The 24961-nt window shown below is 40.0% G+C and overlaps 1 protein-coding gene across 1 annotated transcript; it reads left to right on the forward strand.

Annotated features, from left to right (window-relative positions):
- The first annotated feature begins 174 nt into the window (after window positions 1-174).
- Window positions 175-24731, forward strand: tecta (tectorin alpha). The gene is made up of 25 exons (XM_017459481.3): window positions 175-310; window positions 1037-1176; window positions 1450-1737; window positions 1866-2003; window positions 2125-2290; window positions 4107-4339; window positions 4506-4685; window positions 4790-5360; window positions 5487-6100; window positions 6271-6841; window positions 6933-7597; window positions 8242-8346; window positions 8502-9042; window positions 9246-9445; window positions 9829-10209; window positions 10575-10861; window positions 11069-11349; window positions 12181-12291; window positions 16751-16953; window positions 18172-18335; window positions 18737-18985; window positions 20875-21037; window positions 22712-22796; window positions 23722-23841; window positions 24586-24731. The coding sequence occupies exons 1-25, from the start codon at window positions 247-249 to the stop codon at window positions 24708-24710; spliced, it is 6645 nt and encodes a 2214-aa protein (XP_017314970.2). The 5' UTR covers window positions 175-246; the 3' UTR covers window positions 24711-24731.
- Window positions 24732-24961: the final 230 nt, after the last annotated feature.

Below are 24961 nucleotides of genomic sequence, written 5' to 3' on the forward strand. Positions count from 1 at the left end.
AACCAGGGAAGATTAGAGCGGGTTGAACTTATCTTATTTGTCTTCTTAATGTGCTTGGTCATTTATAGTTCAATTCACATATAAGCTATTATTAAAGGAAAATCACTGGCACCAGTAATTATAAAGAATATCTGCATTTGGAATGCTACTACTACCATAACATAAATTAGTGATTTTGATCATTTATGCTGTCTACTTTTAGCTCAAACAGTTCTACACTTCATGTGTGTGCTTTAGGTCTTTAGGATGGTCAAAACAAGCACTTTAGTGTCTCTTCTCCAGCTTTTCAGCACTCTTGCTCCCAGAGGAGGTGAGTCATCCTGCTTATTCCAGTTCCTCCTAACTTATTTTTTACCCACCTTGCTGCTTCATCTGAATAATATTCATCTGAATAATTATTGATAATTAAGTAATATCGCACAAGCAAGAGTGTTGTTGTATGGAAAATTAGGCACGAATGCCGCAGGTAATGACAATGATATTCTGTACAACAGCACGACTGTGAGTGTGATATTGCTTTTATACAACAGTTCTATAAACAAGAAATTATATCGTTTTAATATTGAGTAACAGACAGACATTTCAGGCACAATATGGCCAAATATTTTGCTTATTTTTGTTCCATCAACAAAAATCCCATGCACTGCACAGACTGACTGACAGCCTGTAGTAAGTGCTGTAAAGGTTTCAATGTAACAAACTATTGCTAGTATTGGAATTTTATGTAGCGAACACAGACAAGTGGAGTGATACAGTGAACTGTACCAGTGCAGTAATACTAAATATTAACACTCTTGGAATAACTCTTGAAATATATCACTTATATCAGGTTGTGTCACTGCAAGAAGTATTAGCAAAACAATCAGGGACCAAATCTTGTGATAGGCTGTTTCAATCATAGTTTGAATGCATAATAATTACACATAAGCTGGAATTTGCATGCATAATGCATGGCATAATCATTAGCTTGGTGCGTGAATAAAACAAGCTAGGAAATTTGTGTTTACTACACTGGTTTCTTTTCTTTCTTTCTTAGCTTTCTCTCAGGATATCCTTTACCCCTTTGGACCAGCTCATAGGGACACAGAAACCCCCAAGATGGACGATGGCAGTTCGACAGAAGTTTCTCTATTAATTCCATTTATCTTCTTCAACATCCCCTACCGCGCTCTATATGTGAGTGCAACAGGGAAAAATTGTTTTATACACATACATCTTGCTTCAAATTAATGTGTTAATATTACATACATCCACTGTAGATAAGTATTGTTATCGTGAGTAGGCATAATCTTAATATATCTTAATATAGTTCCTAGAAGTATATATAAGTCAACTGTCAGTCCACTTACACTTACATTTCTTATCAAATGTAATCAAAACTAAAAATGAGTACAAAAATATGTACTCATTTTGTAAAATTATAATCCACCAATGCTTCCTACCACACAGGTAAACAACAATGGCGTAATCTCCTTCAACGTTCAGGTGAGCCAGTTTACTCCTGAGCCTTTCCCCCTCAGTGACAGTCGGTCATTTATTGCTCCCTTATGGGCTGATGTGCATAATGGTATTCGTGGGGACGTTTACTATCGTGAGACCACAGAGCCAGAGATCCTAGCAAGAGCTACTCAGGATGTCAGGAAGTATATCAAGACCATGCCATCCTTTACTGCTACCTGGGCTTTTATTGCCACCTGGAACCAGGTCACGTTTTATGGCGGCAGTCAGACAACACCGGTAACGAAAGGAGGAACATTTCTATTATTTCATTGCCTTATTTCATTTTGAATGGACACATAGATATCGATCTGGTGCCATATAAATGAACACTTACATAATCTAAAAAAAATATGCATTTGTCACAGGTGAATACGTTCCAGTCAGTGTTAATCTCAGATGGTGTGGTCCACTTTGCCATGTTTAACTTTGGAGAAATTACATGGAGCACAGGGACAGCTAGTGGGGGAGATCCTCTTACTGGCTTGGGAGGAACCACTGCACAGGTAACCTTGTTTTTGAATTTGCTTGGATGTAAATCAGAGTTTTACTTAATAACTGTTTTTATTAATGAAGCACAACATCGTGCCTTGTGTCTGATGTCTCGGACATCATTGACGTTTTTAGTCAGGTTTCAATGGTGGAGATGTCAGTCACTTCTTCAACCTGCCTGGTTCCCGCACAAATGAGGTGGTTAACATTGAGAAAACTACAAATGTCAATGTGCCTGGTCGTTGGTTCTTCCGTGTTGACACAGAGCAGATCGACCCAGCCAATGGCTGCAGCTATAATGGTAAAAGCATAATGTCTAAAAAACAGTCCTCTTGTTTAGGTTGTTTATTAAATGTTCTATAATTTTGTAATACTTGAGTGTCTAATTGTTTGAGTGAAGTTTGATTGTGAACGTTGGTGACTTGGGGTAGATCTATGATTCCTTTCCAGTTTTTTGTTGAAGGCAGTTTCATTATTTCTTGACTCCAGACTTTTTTTGAATGTCAGGGCAAGCATTACAAAAGGGTAATAAATTACACGCAGGAGTATAAACTACTGTATTGATATTTAATTCATATTTGATTTTTTTTTTTTGCAACATAGAGCAGGGGATTATGTGTTAAGGTGTAGAGACATGCTATAGCTCAGGATTGATTTATGTTTACGAGCCCATCTCTGTGAGCACGTCAGAATGTAAGTACCGTCAGGTAAAGTAAACCAAGTCAATTCTCACAGGAAATATTTCAGAAGTGTTTTTACTCATCTGTATCCATCAGTATGAGTGACTTTTGTATTGAAGCACTTTAACTAGTGTTTAAATCCACAATTATATCAATTGGATTGACAGATGCGCTAGTTTTATTTTTTTCCTGTGGTCACCTACACCAAGGATGTCCAGTCTTATATGCAAAGGGCCGGTGTAGGGGTAGGTTTTCATTCCAATCAAGCAGGAGCCACACCTATTTAATTAGTTGATCTTGGCTTTCAATACAGTATCAGGTATGGCTTCTGCTTGGTTAAAATGAAAATGTGCTCCCACATCAGCCCTTTCTGAATAACTAGTAGCTAATACTACTATTAACGGATTTAAAAGTAGAGAAGGGGCACTTTATTATTTTATTTTTTTTCACAGTGTATGTGGCCATGTTGATTTGATGTTATTCCATCAGTGGGGAAGGATTTGAGAAGACTACTCAAAGTTATATAGTTTAAATTGCAAATTGAGAGGGAGTTTTCAGCATTTTTTACTGGTTGTAGGGGAATTACAAAAAAATAGTTTTGGCCATTTTTTTTTTTTTGGCTGGTCAGGCTGGTCTTAGCTGGTTACTGGTGGTCAGGCTGGTCTTAGCTGGTCAGTGTTGGTCAGGCTGCTCTTAGCTGGTTATTGTTGGTCAGACCGAAATTTTGAAAATAAAAGAGCATTTGGTCAGACAACTTGGTAGAATCCCTCATCCAGAGTGACGTACATTTATACAACTGAGCAGTTGAGGATTAAAGGCCTTGCTCAAGGACCCAGTAGTGGCAACTTGGCCATTCTCAGATTTGAACTCATGACCTTCCACTCATTTGTCCCATTGTCTTAACCACTGAAGTAATTTATCGGTGCAGCCTATTTAATAGTTTTGTTGTAGAATTTTGAGATATATTTTAGATTATTAACAATTAAAATAAGTAGTTAAGTTATGCTACCCAACCTGCCTGACTACCCTTGTAATTACCTTTGTCAGTAGATGGAACTATCTGATTAATTAGAAAATAGGTAAGATGAACACCAGTTTGACCAGGCTGGGAGACCAGCTGACCCACCCACCATCTAAAACCATCTGAACACCAACTTGGCCAGGCTAGTAGACCAGCTAGGCTTGTTTTAGCTGGGGAGTGGGGGTGGTTTAGAAGGGTACCAAAACAAAAAGTTAAAATTAAAAACAAAAGGTGCACAAAAGGTGTTTTGGCTTTTCATCACTTTCTAATTCAGTAAATTCTGGTGTGGTTCATGAGACACTGCCCCCTAGAGGACATGCTCACATTATGTGGAAGTATTAAGCTTCCACTCTGTGCAAGTGTTTTGCAGTGTTTGCAGAAGTATTAATCAGCCCTAACTCATTTTTCATATTCAGGTCGGTTTTATCGACGTGGAGAGGTGTTCTGGCTGTCAGACCAATGTTCGCAACGTTGCAGATGTCTGGATTTGGACAATGAAGTCATTTGCAAGGAGGCTCCATGTGCCCAATTGGAGACATGTGAACAGCAAGAGGGAGCATACTACTGCCAGCCCACCCGAACCAGCACCTGTGTGGTGTTTGGAGACCCCCATTATCACACCTTTGATGGCTTTCTCTATCACTTCCAAGTAAGACTGAATGTGCCTGATTTTGGAAAAGGTATTGCCTGAGTTGTTGTGCATGTGCTGGTCTGGACATATTCTTGATTTGCACATGCAAACCACAACAAAATAAGCAAGTTATTCTCTTAATGTTGTGATATGATCTCCATTTTTATTGTGTCCATTCCTACAGGGTACCTGCTCTTATCTTCTGGCTCGGCCATGCTGGGAGATGCCTGGTCTCCCATTTTTCAGCATTGAGGCTAAGAATGAAAATCGTGGCACGACTTCCGTGTCCTGGTTAAAAGATGTCACTGTGGAGGTGTATGGCCATCGAGTTACACTACCAAAAGCACCTCTGGGCACTGTAAAGGTGGGTTTCTGTCCCTCATATTTCTGTCATAAGTTGCATAATAGAAGGTAAAATGGCCTACAAAATCAATGTTACATTTACTCAGTTCTCATTCATGGTTTCAGGTGGACAGTCTCTTGAAGACTCTCCCTGTCCAGCTCCAGTTAGGGGCTATTAAGGTATACCAGTCTGGTCTCGCAGTTGTCTTAGAAACTGACTTTGGTCTCTTGGTAACATATGATGGGCAGCACTATGCTTCCATCTCACTTCCCAGCTCCTACTTCAACAATACTTGTGGCTTATGTGGTAACTATAATGATGACCCTGCTGATGACCCTGTGTTACCAGATGGTTCTTTAGCAGATAGCGTTGTTGAGTTGGGTGGTAGTTGGCGAGCGGAAGACACTGATTTTCGTTGCACAGATGGTTGTGCTCAGAACTGCAGCTTGTGTGAACCAGCAGCTGAAGCGTTTTATTTTCGTCCTGATTACTGTGGGCTCATAAACAAGACTGATGGGCCATTCCGAGACTGTCGGGCTGTGGTGGACCCCACTGCATTTGTATACAGTTGTGTGTATGACATGTGCAGCAATCGTGACAACATCACAACACTCTGCCAGGCTATACAGGCATATGCTTTAGCATGCCAAGCTTTGGGAGTAAACATCAGACCCTGGAGGTCACGTACATTCTGTGGTAAGTCATTCCATGCTTCATGTGTATTGAATGTTTTATGAAATTAAATATTGGTCTTACTATTTTATCAAAATTCATTATGGTTTAAATCTTCAATATCTATTCTTTAACTGCCACTGTTTTTAGCTTTAACATGCCCAGAGAACAGCCACTACCAGGTCTGCACAAATGCTTGCCCCCCTTCCTGCTCCGAACTGACCTCCCACCTATACTGCACACATCCGTGCACAGAAGGCTGCCAGTGTGACCAGGGCTTCGTGCTGAGTGGCAGCCACTGCGTCCGTCTCTCTGATTGTGGTTGTGAGCGCAATGGCCTGTACTATGCTCTCAATGAAACCTTTTGGGTAGGTGAGGGGGGTGAGGTGGGCAGCGACTGTTTCCAGCGCTGTGTATGTGGCCCAGCGGGTGAGATCTCCTGCTTTAATGACTCCTGCCAAGACAGCGAGGTGTGCACAGCAGAAGTGGGGTTGCTGGGATGTTATCCTCGTAGAGAGGCCATGTGTTCATTATCTCAGACATACATCTTAGCTACCTTCGATGGGTCATCCATGCCATTCCCAGATGAGAGCTCCTTCTACTTGGTAAAGACTATGGGGCGCCTGCCAGCCAATGTGTCAGCAGTGGAGGTGAAGATTGGAAGAAAGCTGGTGAATAAGGGTCCGACCTGGAAGAGGCCTGTGGTTATCAGGGTTGCATACCTGGAGGCACAGATTGGTGGCTCTGATTTTGACCTTGTTAAGGTTTGTGGAATTCAAAATTCCTTTAAAATATTTTAATTTGAACAATTACCCATTATAAGCATCTATGCTTTTTATAAGATGTAAGGTGTGAGCAGTGTAGTTGAGGATCTGCTAAGTAAACTTAGCATGTAAGGTCAAATAACAATGATACCTCTCTTGTCTCTCCTTAGGTAAATAGTGAGCAAGTTGTTCTTCCATATGTCCACCCAGTGGAACCACTTATCGTGTACCGTGCTCCTAGCAATGCTACTGTAGTGGAATGGACCGGTCTGATTCAGGCCCGTTACTCCCGCCAAGGCTTTCTCAACATCACCCTCTCCACACTGTTTTACAACTCAACCTGTGGCCTCTGTGGCTTCTTCAATGGAGATCCTGCTGATGACTTGCGTTTGCCGAGTGGTCGCCAGGCTGACACGGCTGACCAGTTTGTTGAGGGCTGGAGGGCCATTGCTGATGACCTAACATGCAATGGCGACTGTGATGATCTTTACCGCATGTGTACGGACCTGCGGCTATACCAGAGCCCCTGGCTCTGTGGCAACATCAATGACCCAGGAAACAGCTCGTTCCTGGCCTGTCACTTATCTGTGAACCCCTCGCCCTTCTTCAGGAACTGCCTGTATAACATGTGCGTGAAGGAAGGTAACCGCTCAGCTTTGTGCTCTTCCTTGCAGGCCTATGCTTCAGCCTGTCAGGATGCTCAGATCAACTTGGGGCCCTGGAGGAGTGCCACAAACTGCCGTAAGAAATATTTGACCTCAAAAAGCAGTATTATATCAATAGTGTTTCAGATTTGCAGTGGTTGATATTGTCTTCTCTCTCCCCTCTCCAGCCCTGCCATGCCCAGAAAACAGCCACTTTGATGAGTGCACCACAGCATGCCCACTGACTTGTGAAAATCTGGATGAGCCAGAGGAGCCCTGCCCATACCCTTGCTCCGAAGGCTGCCAGTGTGAAGAAGGCTTTGTGCTCCGTGATGGGCTCTGTGTACCCCGCAGTGACTGTGGCTGCTTCTACCTTGGACGTCAACTAGCCACCAATGACACATTCTGGACTGACTGGGAATGTCAAGAACGCTGTTTCTGCAATGGGACAGACAACAGTGTCTACTGCAACTTTTCACCATGCCACCCTGAGGAATACTGCCAAGAGACCGATGGGCTATTTTTTTGCCAGCCTCGGACCGAGGCTCTGTGTGCAGTAGCTGGATATGGGCATTTCTTGCCTTTTGGAGGTGTCCCATTTGACCTTCAGAGCAGCTGCACACTTCATTTGGTTACCACAGAGTGTGGGGGGCTAGATGAAGATGAGGACATACATGGAGAGTTGGATGGCAGTTTCAGTGCTGAGATAGGACCAAGGGACCTGCCTCAGTTCCAGCTTTCAGCCCGGAATGAGGAGAGAGATACAGGGCAGGCCATCTGGGTGCAGGGATTTGTGTTGGAGGTTTATGGATATGTGATTGAGGTGTCAAGGAGCTTCAAACATACAGTCATGGTGAGGAATAGATTTACATCTATACTTTGATACATGTCATAATAAGATCAAAGCTTTCTGAATTAAACCCTTTCTTTCTCAGGCTCACCAGTGTAATTTCCCTTATACCAGGCCCTACAGCTGCACAAGAACACAAAGCCATTGAATACTGACCATTTGTACAACAACTTCTGTTAGGCAAAATATTTCATAATCACAAGAATTTGTCCGTAATGGTCATATTTTCTGGAGGTCAAGCACTTATTATGTCGCAAAGTTATTTTTAATCAAGCAGACAGAACTGAAGACAAAGGAACATGTGAGGGAACATGAGGAATATCGGATTACAATCTATGTCTGTTAACAAGCTGGAGTAAAGTCACACAAAACCCAAATTTGAGTGATAGCTGGAAGAAGTTCACAACAGTATCTAAAGATCTGAGGGACTTTAGATCAAATAAAGATAGAGAGAGCAGAGGAAAGATGCTGAAAATTGTTTTCTGGGCCTCTCTATGTAATACAAGATCAGAGAAATGAGAAATAGATGGAAGGAAAAGAAGAAAACTGATCAATTGTGCTCATATTACTGCTAACAGTAGAAATAATGGAATGGAAATAATGATTACATTTTATAATGTGACTACCTTTCAATTTATCTCTACAAGGTAAATAAAGAGCGTTTTTACCTGCCTCTGAAATTGGGCCCAGGGAAAGTCAACATATACACTCTGGGATTGCAGTTACTAGTGGAGACTGACTTTGGACTGAAGGTATAGTAGTATCTTTACTTTCTATCACTGTGCTTAGAAAGAACCAAAATTTAACTTTGAGTCACTTTAAGAGTCACTACTTCATGTAGTATAGACATGGGGTCTACTAGTAATACAAATGCATAGGACTGTTTCTAACCATCTGTACTTCTTAGGTGGCATTTGACTGGAATACACTACTTCTGCTTTCTCTGCCCCGGAGCATCTTTAATTCCACATGTGGTCTGTGCCAGGGAATGCCCATCTCTGGTCCTGCCCTCAGTGTTAGTGAATGGGGCATGATGTGGGCAGAGCGTGACACCTTCTGTCAAGTTGGATGTGGTGATTCCTGCCCACGCTGTGGATTAGTTGAAAGAGGCCTGGCAGCGGATGTCCCTGTGCAGACAATGGATGCCATCAGCAACAATGACATTGAAAACTCTATCCCAGGAAATCGTTTCCACTTGGCTGAGGGCTTATACGTTTATGTGGAACCAGAGGCAGTGAGGCTGTGTGGACTTATTATTGACCGTGGTGGTGTGTTTGCACGGTGTCACAGCAAGGTGGCACCAGCATACTTTTACCAGAGCTGTCTGCAGGATACATGTGTGGACCAGGGAGCACAAGAAACTATCTGTAATTGGTTGCAGATATATGCTAGTACCTGTCAAATCCAGGGGTTGTCTATGATTGGCTGGAGGAGCTCTAGTCCATGTGGTGAGACACACAATCAACTTGCCCTTGCACAAAGTACACAATGAAACACACACACTTAGAATTTTTAGGTTCACCCTAACTGAAGCTTTACCTTGCGTAAACACATAATTGACTTTTTTTGAGCTACCTCACTACACAGTAATGCACTGAACGCTTTCTGCCATCATCCCTGTGTATGTGTGTTTGTGTGCGTGTGTTTCTAGTGCTGTCATGCCCAGTTAACAGCCACTACTCAAGCTGTATGATGGTATGCCAGCCCCAGTGTGCTCCAGCAAGAGGCCAGAGAGACTGCAACCAGCACTGTGTGGAAGGTTGCCAGTGTGATCAAGGTTATGTGCTCAATGGCAAAAGCTGCATCCTTAACCAGAACTGTGGCTGCTATACCGACAGCAAGTACTACGAGGTGAGAGAGGTCTTTGAGGTGGGCATGGCATATTTCAAGGGCATAAAGAGATTATTCAAACAGGCAGAACAATGAACAACATTATGGCTTATTGAGATGGGTGCTTTAAGTGTTACAAGAACCACAGTACAGGTGTATAAGGTTCTATATGTTTCAGATGTCACACTGGAAGATGGTATTAAAGTACAATAATGTTATTGTGATGGCAAAGAATATAAGACCATCACAGTTTTAGGTGAAGGTGCATTATATCAATCCAATTCAGGATTTTTGGCATGCCTTTCTCAATTAAAATATAGTCAAATCATAGCAAAATCAAAGTTCAAAGTTCTGAAAGCTCTACAATCCTCTACAGTTCTCCCTTTGTCTCCTACTCACCTTAGCCTAAGCAGTTGTTTTGGAACAGCGATTGCACCAAGCGTTGCCAGTGCATTGGCCGCAACTTGATCCAATGTGACCCTCGCCGCTGTAAGGCTGAGGAAGAGTGTGTATTACGCCATGGCGTCCGTGGCTGCTTCGCCCGTCGCAACCAGCACTGTGTGGCATCAGGTGGTGGTGTTTTCCGCACATTCGATGGTGCTTCCCTCCGCCTGCCTGCCTCCTGTTCCTTTGTCCTGTCTACTATCTGCCACAAGTTGCCCGAACTCTCCTTCCAGCTCATTGCCAACTTTGACAAGTGGAGTACACCCAATCTTACCACCATCTCTCATGCCTACCTCTACATCAATGAGGAGAATATCCTCATCTCTGGCAACACTGTTAAGGTCTGTAAACTTTAAAAATCTTAATAATGTTGTGTCCATTGCGCTTACAGATCGAAAGAAATCATGGTTGTCATAGTCATTTCTCATTGCCATTATTTTAGTTATGGGGGAAAGTTGATGTTCTGTTCACTATATAACTTCAATTATTAGCAACTTAAACTATTTATGGAAATAGGCAAACAAAACCTAATTCATCTTCCTCATGCCAGGTGTGTGTGGACAAAGGACAGTGTAAATCAAAGAATGAATTTTATACCCACTAAGACGACCTTCTTTTCAAAATTTATGTACATAATTAACACTTATTATATGAGCAACTGTCTATTATGATACGGAATTGTCCTTGCCCCTCAATCTCTTTTTAGGTAAATGGTACCCCAGTGTCTGTGCCTTTCGTAACAGGCCTGATGACTCGCGTCTCCACATCCGAAGGTTTTCTGGTGATCGACACGCCACAGGACATCCAGGTCCGCTATAACCGTTTCAACACACTTAGTATCACCATGGGACCACGGCTACAGAACAAGGTGTGTGGTTTGTGTGGAAACTTTAATGGTGACCCCACTGATGATTACATCACCTCCCGTGGCAAACCAGCACTTAGTGCACTGGAACTTGCACAGAGTTGGAAGACCAATGGTATGCAGAACAGGTGTGTGGCTTTTTAATAGAATGTCTTTTTATGATTTTTTTCTCTCTCATTCTTTCTATCAGTTCTCAAACTTTCTCACACCCTCATGATAATTTATTTCTCAGTTCACTCACTTACTCTCTCTTTTTTGTTTAGATTTGTCTAAAAATTGCTTTCATTCTCTCAATCTTTCTCTCTCTTTCCCACTCTACCTGTGTGTATTTGCAGCTGTGATGAAACTCAGTATGTGGCTTTGGCCCAGTCCTGTGATAACACAGACATTTTGGAGCTGCAGGGTGAAGACAGCTGTTTGAAACTTACCCAGCCAAAAGGCTTTTTCCAGCCGTGTCACGGCCTTTTGGACCCACAACCATTCTACCAATCCTGCTACCTAGATGGCTGCTACAACCACCGCAGGGCACAGGTTTGCGGCTCCATGGCTGCCTATGCTGAGGCGTGCCGCTCCTTTGGCACACTCACCACCAAGTGGATTGCCCAGGAGAACTGCTGTAAGGGCACACTGCCACCTACCAGACAGGAGGGGGAAGTGTGTTTGTGGGAGGTAATGGGCGGTGGGACAAAAGCATGAAAAGATTACTTTAACTCGGACTAGCAAAAACTTCCCATTTCCCAATAAATATTTCCCAATATCTTTTTAACAGTAAATTATGCATTAATGCTATAATGACTGGGGCAGACATGCTAGCTAACTGACTGAAATATAGGCTAGAGGCTGGCATCTCTGATATAAAGCATTAACAGCTCCCTAACTTGAACATCATCACAAACTCAATATATATACAGAGCCCTCCAGAATTATTAGCACCCTTCATAACAATGAGCAGACTATTGTGTAAAATATATAGAACATACCAGGAACTTTCTGTTGCCTTTAATAATGTAAAGTATCCCCGAGATTGCACACATGTAAAACCCTTTAATCATCCATTAACAAAACCAAAGAACAAAGAACTAGTCTAACATTAGCATAGACTGTAATAAAACTTTGAATGTTGAACATAGTATTACCTTATTATATACTATTTTTCTTATTTATTATTTTTTTTATCTTATATTACCTTATAACTTCTAGTGAAGTCATATTGGCTAATGTAGAAAATCCATGAACAGGGAAAAAAGAAGAGTTTAACCCTGGCTATTTACCGGATTTATTAATAATATCATCTTTTCTCTCATCTGCCCATCTGTACCCATCTGTAATCTTCTTTGTCATAGCAATGAAAGTAGATTGTGTGTGTGTGTGTGTGTGTGTGTGTGTGTGTGTGTGTGTGTGTGTGTGTCTGCGTGTGTGCTAACTTTGTGCCTGGACATGTCTTTAGCAGAATGGATCTATGACCCCTGTGCAGGGGAGATCTGCACAAACAACACATGTGAGCAGGAGAATGGAGGAGACCTGTGTGGCTGCCCAGAACTTCCCAGCACAGAAATTAGTAAGCAGCATGATTATTTTTGAGCCCTAATACCAGAGCCCATTAGTCCTCATATCAGAGACATTATCCTTATTTTCTTTTATCCAACCCAAAAGCAGCAGACAGACTTCATGACCCTTAACCTATCGACTATATACAATGAAGATAACACAAAGGATACAAAGGATATCAAGCTACATAAGCGCTATATTCCATACTAGTTTCTTTAAAGGACAGGAAACATGCTGGTTAATACCTTAACTAATACATCTTAAATTGTTACCTCAGGACGTAGGTGCTTATACTGTGGATACAATTACAGCTAAATGCAAATGACGTGGCTAAGCATGACAAGCAGGCAGCTTTTATATGCTGAAACGTCAAAAGGGAAAGGATTAAGCAAGAAGACCCAGAGAACGCTCTTGCCACTGTAAAATTAATGCGACTTTCATTATATGGGTTTTGTGATTATCTTTCCAAAAACAAGTTTGCTATTGCATAGGGTGAGCATATTCTGGTTTTACAAAAAGAAGATAGTGTTAGTATGAATGCAAACTTTAATACACTAATAAATATTAGATGTCCATGAGTGTACCTTCTACCATCATTTATACATTTGAATGACCATGTAATACGAAGCAATGTGATAACATGAAATTAGAAAGGACCTTATATGGCCATGGGATGACTCAGGACAGCTGTCATTTCCTGCTATTGTCAAGCAACTGTTTGATGCTGTACACAAAAGTGTTCACTGAGAGTGGGGTAATGGTTGAGAGGAAGGAATTTGGCTAAAAGTTGCTGCCTTTTATACCAACTGATGTGTGAGAAGGTGGGAATTACAGAGAGGAGTTAAAGCAATGCAAACATGTGCACACATGATGCAGTATTAGACCATAAGCACATCATAATGAAACTAAAGCCAAATCCCAGACATTTTCTCAAATTTAGAAATCCCGGCCGGAGGCTTCTTTAAGATGCGAAAAAGAGGACATGTCTGGGAAAAAGAGGACGTATGGTCACCCTACCTTTGGATTTGTCATACAAACCGGTTACTGCATGCAGCCTTCATCACGTGAATATATACTCAGCAAAAAAAAAAACGTCCTTTCACATTCAACTGCTTTTATTTTCTGCAAATTTCTTAACGTGTAAATATTTGTATTAACATAAAAACATTCAACAACTGAGACATAAACTGAACAAGTTTCACAGACATTTGACGAACAGAAATGGAATAACGAGTCCCTGAACAAAGGGGGGTCAATATTAATAGTAACAGTCAGTATCTGGTGGCCACCAGCTGCTTTAAATACTACAGTGCATCTCATCCTCATGGACTGCACCAGATTTGTCAGTTCTTGCTGTGAGATGTTACTCCACATCTGATGCTCTCCACATCTGCAGTCCTTATGCCTCCCTGCAGCAGGCCTATGGCATGTTCACGCAGGTGAGCAGGAACCCTAGGCATCTTTCTTCTGGAGTTTTTCAGAGTCAGTAGAAACGTCTCTTTAGTGTCCTAAGTTATTGTAGCTGTGACCTTAATTACCTACCGCCTGTAAACTGTTAGTGTCTTAAGGACTGTTCCACAGGTGCATGTGCAATTATTGTTTATGGTTCATTGAAGAAGCATGAAAAACAATGTTTAAACCCTTTCTAGTAAAGAACTGCAAAGCTTATTTGGATTTTTACAAAATTATCTTTAAAATACAGTCTCCTGAAAAAGGGATTGTTCTTTTTTTACTGAGTTTAGTTAGCGAGCTGCCACAGGTGCTAGAGACAAGGCTAGGGTTCTGCTATATATATTGGGTCATTAACACTAATACTTGTCACACTGTATGAGATGATTCTAATAACTTCTTGACCGAATTCTTTAACAGACTGCGATAACGTGTGCCAATGTCAAATTATATGATAAATTTGCGATTAAGGAAAATTACTACATTCTCTTTGCGTCATCAATAAGCATGTACAGAAAATGGTAAGATAATAAGGATATTTTTGCTATCTATTAGCATATTTTGTTTAAGTTTTGCCATTCCCACTACTGTAGCTGTAGCTGTCCTGTGAGTTTCACATCACCCTATGTCGTCTTCTTATTACATTTTAGCAGTGGTTACACTGAAACTAAAACCAAACAAACAAACAAATAAATAAATAAAAATACTGACACAGCCAGACTGTTGTTTTCGGCTGTCTTGGTCGCAATCGACTGCCAGTCTCAACTCTGAGTGTAAAAGAATTATTTTCCGGTGAGCGATCTTTGTCTGTGACGTGTCAGAAATAGGTTGTGACTTCAGATAGCTTGGTGAGACATTTTTATGGGGCACTGTTTATAGAGCTGCAATAACTAATCGATAAAATTGATAATGAAAATCATGGTCAACAAATGTCATTATCAATGAGTTCATCTGCATGGGGCATGTTTATTCACTGCATTGATTCTGTTCTGAAAACATGCATCGGAGAGTACAGACCAAAAAAATTTGTGTCCCAAATGACGTACTATACACTTACACTATGCAGTATGTAATCTACTGTCTCGTGTATGAATTTTAGAAGGGTAGTATCATCTCAAATGGAACACTAGCCTTTTTTTTACTAACTGAAAGTATAAGCCGTTTCCCAGTTGATGGCACATGACATGAAATGCACGCAATGCAACGCCGCTAGCTTTAGCAGAATACCCAGAGCCAACGAAAATTTATTTCTTCATTTTACTGTTTGTCAACGTTACATTTTATGCCCAACATGACCTCAGTCACCATCAAATCCCCACCAAAGCAGAGCTTGTGTAGCACAGAAGCACGACAGTGCTTCACAAGCACAAACTTATGTTTAGATCCAAAATGCTCCACTGTATGCAAGGGGTTGGGGGCTAAAAAGGTTTAATTTGCATTTAATTCAACCTTATTAAATTCTGGCTCACCACACATGCTACACAAAAATGTAAGACCCAACCAAAAAATCTGACACCATAGATAGACATGGGCCTAAAAATGCCATTCTGCTGCTCAAATCTGAATGGAACTCATGCCAATGCAACGTCATGCTAAATATCATTATTTCCATCATGAATGGCCTGTATTAGGACTACATGCAAAACCATTAAAGAGTATGTCTAAAAAAAAACATTGCACAAATGTACCAAATAAGCTAAGCCTAAGAAACAGGTCACATTCACCTAATAGCATTTTTTTTATTATATCCACATACCAAATCTTTACATTAACAAATAGTTGTATTAATGTAAAGTTTTAGTTTGAAGCTTACATTTGTAACATTGATTTTATTTCAAATAACAAAAAATGGTACTGAAAGTTTGCCATAAAAAAAATAGGCTGATTAATCGATTATAAATAATCATTAGTTGCAGCCCTAATTTTTTACTCCCTCACACAGTACAGTGTATGATGGCTGCAAAAGTTTAATGCCATTGCAACAGAAGACAACAAATGACAAAGTACTGGCATGATCAGAATTTTTTTTTTATTGCGTGGAAGCTGCTGCGATGCCATAGGATGAACCAAACCTCAAGGGGCCAGCTTCAAACAGTGAACTGTAAATGGAACATGCTTATAGACATGGTGATGTCTGGGGGAGAATAATATTTTTCCTCATTTTCTGCACCAGACCCTGGAATGAGCTGATTTATTAGCAGAACATAGTGATATCCTTTAATTGCAGATCTGATGTTAGAGGATTTTCATTGTATAATCTGTCATGGAGGATGCATTTTATCTGTTGTAGTATTCAACCAGGATTTTATTGGCATCATCTCATATTGTGTGATTGTAAAATCAGATTTGACCCGAAATTAGACACCTTTTGTCATGGAAATGAACAGTAAAAGCCAAAAATTCACTGATGATGAACTTCAAGGATTCAGGCTCTACAGATATAGGGCATAGGGTGTATAACTGTTTTGTTATGCAGTGCATAAGAGCACAAAGGCGATTTCTATAAAGTTGGTTTGTGACATTGTCTGTAGTTAAAAGCTCCTGACAATTAAAGTCATACTTGGTTATGGACACTCACATGTATAGTTGCCAAAACAACCTGACAAATCTGTTTTGGTTATTCCCACCCAAGAACACAAACTACTTATGTCTCTTTTTTTCAGAATTCAACATTTTTTTCCATCAGCCTGTACTTATTCATGTAGATAGAAACATGACCCTGTATAACTGGAAATAATTGTGAGTGGACAGATTTACATATTATGACTTGATTAGTAGGATGTATTTTCAGTACTAGGATTAAACAGACCATCATGTTAGATTACCAATAGAATAAGTAGCAATCTTCCACATATAAATAACTGTATTATTTGCGTTTGGGTTGCCAGAAGCAACAATTATTTTTTACTTTTCAGAGGCAATGTATATTTTTAATATTTGAAAATAATCAAGACCTCAAAACAAGACCACATTCACCAGGTAAAATTTCTCTTTATTTCATTGTAATTTCTATTGAACAGGTGAGGATGACATTATTCAAGCTGAGGTGACATGCAAACATGCTCAGATGGAGGTGTCTATCTCAAAGTGTCGCCTCTTCCAGCTCGGCTTTGAGAGGGAGGATGTGCGTATCAATGACCAGCGTTGCTCTGGCATCGAGGGTGAAGACTTTATCTCCTTCCACATCAACAACACCAAAGGCTATTGTGGCTCCATAGTGCAGGTGCACCAACCCTTCACTACCTAGCATAACAGTTTGAGACATGCAAATACATGCAACACTGGAAAGTTTGCAAGCTACAGTATGCAATCAGGTCTTCAAAATATCTAGCCAACAGACAAGCCTATTTAGATAAATATAATATTTATTCTATGTCTTAGAAAGCCAGTTGGTGGTCTCCTGCTTCTAACACACCACATTCAGTCCACAAAGGCCTTGATAGTTAGCTGATAGTTGTATTAAATAAGACACAATGCTATATACTGTAGTAGTCCTTTTACTCTTCAGGAATGGAGTGTGACATGAGAGTGCTATTCTTTATTGCATATGGAACATGGTGAATAGGATATAGCTTTTCACGATCTAGTCAAGTATACAAGTTTGAATTGAGCTAAAACTTGATATTTATATGTACATTTACAGCATTTGACATGTGTCCTTATATTACAAATGAATGTGTATTTCCTAGGCAATTTAAGAATTACAATTTCAGTTCCAACAGTCTACCTTCCCTACACAGAACTTTCATTTTATTATTAACATTATTAACTAATGCAAAATAATTTCTAATTCAGTCTTCATTTTTCAAGTATAAGTGTTATTTAAGCTTTTAATACAATGTTAGTTATTACCAATAGTGGCTAAATTATCAGTCCTACTCATAATGTGTTATAATCCCTACTGCTTTCAGTAAAAGCCGAGCAACTTTTGACTCATATTAGTGAAGAGCAATGTAATCTTGTTTGGAAAATAGAATTTGACAAAGCCATAGTTGTTTTCCAAGACAACTAATTAAATGAAATCGTTAATTGTACTTGACTATGGCTGGACACTACTGTATATAAAAGGACTGTGACTTCTAAATTGTGTAGTTACATAAATAAATAAATAAAATATTAACTTAACCATACTTTTAAATGTAAAACCCATGGGAACTTTATTATGAGTGTAACAATTTTCCATTTACATCTTGAAAATAAACCAATCTAGTAAGCCGTAAACCACTCTGTAATTATTACATTGTAATTAATAGATATGGCAGTAATTAGGTTTTTTTTTCTTCTTCTTCTTCTTCTTTTGTCTGTATTGACTTTGAGACTGTTTCTCATAATGCAGTCTTCATTATGCACTCATTCAGAGCAAATTATTTCCTCTGAGGAAGTAATTCAATTCCAAACCACTGACATTGTGACTGCTCTGTGTGTGGGTCTTTGTGTCCAGTCGAATGGCACGCACATCATGTACAAGAACACGGTGTGGATCGAGAGCGTGAATAACACAGGGAGTGTGGTGACCCGTGACAAGACCATCAATGTGGAGTTCTCTTGCGCTTACGAGCTGGACATTAAGATCTCCCTGGAGACAGTGCTCAAGCCCATGCTGAGGTCAGAGGTCAATTGAGGTTATTAACCTACATCTCACAATGGCTCCATGATTGCACAAAGGCCTTATTCATGAGTCCTAACCTTGTATTTGTTATAGTTGGTAGATGTAATCGGGGAAAGTTGCAGTATTTGACATTGAATCTCTGTTTGTCATAGTTTTGTTTTGTTTTAACAATTAAGCTTGCAATGTATGTTTAAACTATGTCATTTAAAAAAAATTGTAATAACTAACTTATTACAGCCCCAAAATGCATTAAATAGCGATAACAATAGTTGTATTACTCATACATTTGAAGAAGATTCATGTTTTTGTTCCAGTCTACAGTACGTCATTAAACATGTTTGAACATGCTCTCTCTCGCTCTCTCTCTCTCACACTCTCACTCTCTCTGATTCCACAGTGTAATTAACCTCACCCTCCCCACCCAGGAGGGGAACTTCATTACCAAGATGGCTCTTTATAAAAACGCCTCGTATCGGCAGCCGTACCGTGAGGGCGAGGTGGTGCTCAGTACACGAGACGTGCTATTCGTGGGCGTTTTTGTGGAAGGAGCCGATGACAGCCAGCTCATCCTCATAGTGAATATGTGCTGGGCCACACCATCACGCTATAGCAGTGACCGCCTCCGCTACATCATCATAGAGAGAGGGTGAACAAGCACTCACAAACACACGTGCACTATTATAGTATTTATGTTTTTAATTGTTGTTTAAGGACAGTAGGTATAGTAGGTAAATCAGGTATAGTAGGTAAAGTATAGTATAATGTATAGTAGGTATAGTAGGTAAAGTAGTATTGTTATACTATATATTGACTATACCTAGTAGGTATAGTAGGTAAAGTAGTATTGTTGCTTAAAGACAGTTACAGTATTTGAACCATTTTTTTCCTGCCTTGGCATATTATTTGGCACATAATTTAAAAAATAATCCCAGGACACACCACTAGCAAGGACTACCAATACCATGTTTAACATACTATACTCAAGAGATGTTTAGAATCTATGTGCAGACTTTATTAACAATACCAAAACACCGTCGAAAATCCAAAATGGTAGAGCAGACAAGGGTCAGGGTCATTGGCTTATCCTCTGGTTTTGGTGTTTTATGCCCAAAGAATAGTCAGGTATACATGCAAAGGGTCTAAATACATTCGAGACAATCAGGGATAAATTAGGCTCAGAACTTACACACCTATGAGATTAAGACTTTGCAATGACATGCTGAAAACTGTGCATTTGTGTACTGTGAAATGAGATGAAAAGAAAACTGAAGTCAGATGTTGTATGAGAACTCCTTTTTTGTTTCCCTGGGGTAAAAATATGACGTTGCGCACAGGGAAAAATGCCTTTGAAGACTGTATACAAGGAAAATTCCCCCATACATGTATGATTTGGGACTGTGTTGTGGCTATCCTGAAATAGGGATGTTCTTTCTGTACAAGTATGGGTAGGTTCATGAACAGATATTTGGTTAACTACTCAGAGAGGTGAAAAACTTCTTTAAATTGGCCTTTTTCATATTTTCTCAATGACTTCATGTGGACATAGAGCATAATGAATGCCTGAGTAATGATATCAGTATTCAAATATCAGCACCTCAAACAGTTAAAAGGGTGATTACATGTACACACCCCTAATTTCAATTCCTGTGGCCTAGGCTGAAGAGGGAAGTTCCCATGTCCAAATCTGAAAGACCTTGAAATGTTCTGGTACAAGTGTATTTATGCTTGCTGACATTACAAGAAGAGGTAAAATATTGTGTTTAAATAAAGCTATTCGGTTCCCAGTGTGAGTGCGTTTGCCTCGCACCTCCAGGGTCGGGGGTTCGATTTCCACCTCTGCTCTGTGTGCGCAGAGTTCGCATGTTCTCCCTGTGCTTCGGGGGTTTCCTCCGGGTACTCAGGTTTCCTCCCGCAGGACAAAGACATGTGTTGTAGGTTGATTGGTATCTCTAAATTGTCAATATTGTGTGAATGTGTGTGCGATTGTGCCCTGCGATGGATTGGCACCCTGTCCTCGGGTGTGCCCCGAGTCCCATAGCATAGGCTCCAGACTCCCCCGTTACCCTGTGTAGGATAAGCGGTACAGACAATGGATGGATGAATGGATAGTTCCACTCGTGTTTATTCAAACTATCACTACTTGCATACATTTTCATTTTATGTATTAATTTTTTTTATGCTTATTTTTCTGAAGAGTGCCAATTGTACTGGAGTTGATGTGAAATTAATCACATTGCATCTGTGAAAAACACTAAGATAAAATGGTATAATCGGTTAATCTCCTGTTCCTACACGGTTTCAATTTAAAAGTGTGACAATACTGATTGTTACTTACTTCGGCCAACAACAGTAAAGGACGAAATCTCTGCTTTTTATGAAAAACCTAATTTTTCTGGATTATAGACTTACTAACTGTCGCAAAATGCTTAAGGCACAACCTTGTGATGTATACTCTTACTATAACAGTAGCCATTGTTGAAAGGGTCATGTGTCTCTACTGTTATGGGCTAATACATGAAAGTATGTTGGTTTCAGGTGTCCCAACATTAAAGACAACACTATTGGCATGGCGGAGAATGGCGTGTCTCTGACCTGCCGCTTTCACGTCACTGTGTTTAAGTTCATCGGCGATTATGATGAGGTGCACCTTCACTGCGATGTCACCTTGTGTGACTCCGAGACCAATGCATGCAAAGTGGTGAGAACACACACACACACACTCACACACACACACACAGACACACAGACATACAGAGGACCTGTTTTTAATCCTCACTAGATCAACATGTATGGACCTGTATGATACTAATTATTGAAGGATACAATACTTACAATTTTATCACAGTACCGTGGAAGGCATGATTGGTTTTCTACAACAGCAGCTCTGACAGAAGTTCAGGCTGCAAGACAAAACCAAGACAAAACCATATTAAGACACACCTGTTCTAATATGTCATTGTTTCCATAGTAACAACTTACACAGGGACTTGTATGGCAGATGCTATACATAAACATATGCAATTATTGTTATGTTGTAATTTTCTCTGAGATGTTACTTGAGCACGCTTGAAAGGAGTCTCCAGTGTCAGCACTTTGTAACAGTCAGGTTTTCTGGTATGGGAAGGTCTTCAAGAAGAGGACACTGCTGTTCCTCAGTAACAGCTGTATTGTTAAGTACACGAGAGAGGGAAAAAAAAGACTAGTGAGGAAACAACTGTTTTTATGACCATAGTGTAAGCAGAAAAAAAAAAAAAAAAGGTAAAACCATTATGTATTCTCTGCATTTTCATGACGTCGATTACAGGCAGTAACCAGCAAAGAATGGCCAGTTAAAAAATAAATTTAAAAAGAAGACAGAGTTGAGGTGAGTTCTGGTGTAATGTCTAATTAAATCAGCCCAAACCATTTCCTTTAAGGCTGAATGACATTAGATTCAACTTATAGATTTCACGTCAATATTTCTTGTGCACTTCTGTGGGCTTCACTCACACATGTGAACCTCTACACCTGATAATGTTTATATCATCTTATTTCATGTCTCTGTGATGGCAGTAATTGTAATAAATACTATTAATTAAATTATATTCAGTGCCCAATTACCTGTTAACTGTCTGATTCATATTTTCTAGCCATAACTGAGTTATCTCTTCTTATTTGTTACATATACAGTGCTGTGCAAAAGTTTTAGGCACCCTTTTTTTTTAGTACAAGCTTTGTTATAGATTTTTTTATTTTATGACTTTCTACATTATCGAGTCAGTACAAAAAACATTTTAGATTCCCAAACATTAGTTTTCTAACACACAATGAAATGTTACAGAGAAATGTTTGTATGTCATTAAAGAAAGCAGCATGTTAGGTAAGAGACACTTTTCAGACAAAAAACATAATAAAGGCTGTTGGATTTTGCTGCAAAAATATGAAGCAAGTGCGACAGTGACAGTCTCCAGAAGAACTGTGGCTGGTTCTGCAAGATGCTCAATGAAACTTACAGCTCATTTCCTTATAAAACTGCACTAATTATACCAAAGACTACTATTTTTTATATCACACCAAATATGGACTTTGTTATATTTACTATTGTTTACGGCTCTTTACTGTATTTTTTAAAATGTAGAAACATTTAATTTCATTATTTTGAATTCATCTTTGCTCTATAACATTTCTTTGCATATGCATAAAACTTTCACAGTACTGTATAATAATTCCGTCAGTTATGTTTAGTTAGTGTTCAAGGAAATTAGCCTATTTATACCGAAGCACGGTGACATTAATAGTTTACGTCCATAAAACTGGTTTGGTAGAAATGGGGCAGGGCTTTGCTTTTTTGTGGGAATTTATTATTATATGTATATATTATATTTATTCCTAGAACTGTCCACACAACAGAAGGAGCTACAGTGACTACAGTCAGCAAAAAGAACACATACTGTCGGTGGGACCAATCAGAAAACGAGGTACTGTGTGTGTGAGTGGGTGCGTGTGCATATGTGGGTGTGTGCATGCAAACATTTGTGAGCATATGGCAAGTGGATAATTTATTTAATTCATTCATTCATCTTCAGTAACATCTTATCCTGGTCAAGGTTAGACTCGGTTAGATCCAGAGTCTATCCCTGAAACACTGGCCATGAGCAGTGCTTAAATTGTGGCAAAGTTCTTGGGGCACCCCAACCCCTGTCAAAATTCACAAAACAAAACACGACAAAAAAAAAAGAAATCTCCACAGTGACCTGATTATGTAATTATTTGATTTACTTTAGTACTTACTTTTTTCTCCTTCTAATTATGTTAGATGGCTAGTTACAACTAATTACAGTTACAGTCTAATAGTGAGCTAGAAAGATAGACTATTGCATATTAAAATGATAACCTAGGGACTGTTCAGAGATAAACGCTTATTCAGTGTTAATAAATTAGGTGTACCACACAATAGTTAAAAAAAGAGAATTATATTTTACCTTCATCGTGAGGTGAAAATGAGGATCCACTCGTCTGGTGCACCTGAGCCCATCTAATTTGGATTACTCACTGGGACAAATAACAGACAATGTCTATGTTTACCGTATTCTAGTTTCAATGAAACACCAGGGGACCCTAAGGTTTTTTTTTTTTTTTGGCCTTATATGGGGTCCCTTAACAGTTATGGGGGTCCAGGACATCCCCTCCCGGATTCGACCACTGGTCATGCGGCTGGAACACACCCTGGATGGCAATCCAATGCCGGGGTCCCATGGACACACACAGTCACACACTCAGTCACACACTCATTTACACCTAGGGGCAATGATAATGAGGCCTGAAATATACTGCATGTGTGAGGAACTGAGCAAGGGAATTGCATTTGCAGCCAAACTGTATGTGTGTGTGTGTGTGTTGCAGAATCAGACTGGTGTGAGGAAGAAAATGGAGGTTGTGAGCAGATCTGCACTAGTCAGGTATTAGGCCCAGTGTGTAGCTGTGTGACTGGAATGCTACAGAGAGACGGGAAGAGTTGCCGTGGTGAGCGCCACAAACACACATACACACAGACAAAACAAAACAAAAAAAGTTTCCAACAAAAGAGCTCTTAAAAAAAAAAAAATTGATAACAACGGTTTATTCATTAACATGATTGACTTAAAGCATTATAAGGCACTACAGAAAACCATTCCACCCACTCACACAAACACCTTCTTGGCATATTCTATGTCAGCGCATTGTTCTTTCGCAATCAAGTTCTGACAATTTCCTGTCATTCTAAATGCATGTGAGTTTGACATAAGCAGAGAAGACATGATTTGTATGCCCCATACATCTCCCGTACCATGCATAACATCACCGACAAGACACATTGTTCACCTGTAAAAACCCCTGAGAGTAAAATGCTAGAAATCGCATTACATATCATGTGTTCTATCTGTCCATCCATCCATCCATCCATCCAGCTCACCCATTTAACCATCCACACACACATACACACCACACATACACAAACCATCCATCCATCTATCCACCCATCCATCAAATTCATTAGAGGTCTATCTATGTATTTGTTTATTTATTCATCTATTTGATCATGTATATCAGAGATTCAGAAGGTATCTGTCTATCTATCTGTCTATCTGTCTATCTATCTATCTATCTATCTATCTATCTATCTATCTATGACTTGTTCTCATTCTTTTCCTCTGACTTTCTCTATCTTTCTCTGAGTTTGCACTGACCGATCCCACACATCTTTTCCTCTCTATCTTTTTTCCATAGTTACCAGTTCCAGCACAGTTCTCCAGCCCCTCGCTACCCTGGTTGCCATTGGCATCTGCGTCATGCTTCTGATACACACACACACGCCTCTGTGTTTTTCTCCAGCAAAGCTTAACGCCAACTAAACCATGGCCGGGCTGAGGAGAGGCGGCAAAAACAAGGGGGGGGGGGGGGGGGGGGGTATGGCTGAGAAAGCAAGATAGAAAGAAAACAAGGAGAGGAGGAGTGCATGTTTCAACCACACATTGCAAAGAACTGTGATTAAACACTCCTCATTCTGCTGCATGGACACTTGAAAAGCAAACCAGCGTGTGTAAAATAGATTCGAAAACCCTTGTTCAAAAAAATCTTTGCATTAGCAAACACACGCAGCCCC

The sequence above is a fragment of the Ictalurus punctatus genome, chromosome 28, assembly GCF_001660625.3.
Source record: "Ictalurus punctatus breed USDA103 chromosome 28, Coco_2.0, whole genome shotgun sequence".
Lineage (NCBI taxonomy): Eukaryota > Metazoa > Chordata > Actinopteri > Siluriformes > Ictaluridae > Ictalurus > Ictalurus punctatus.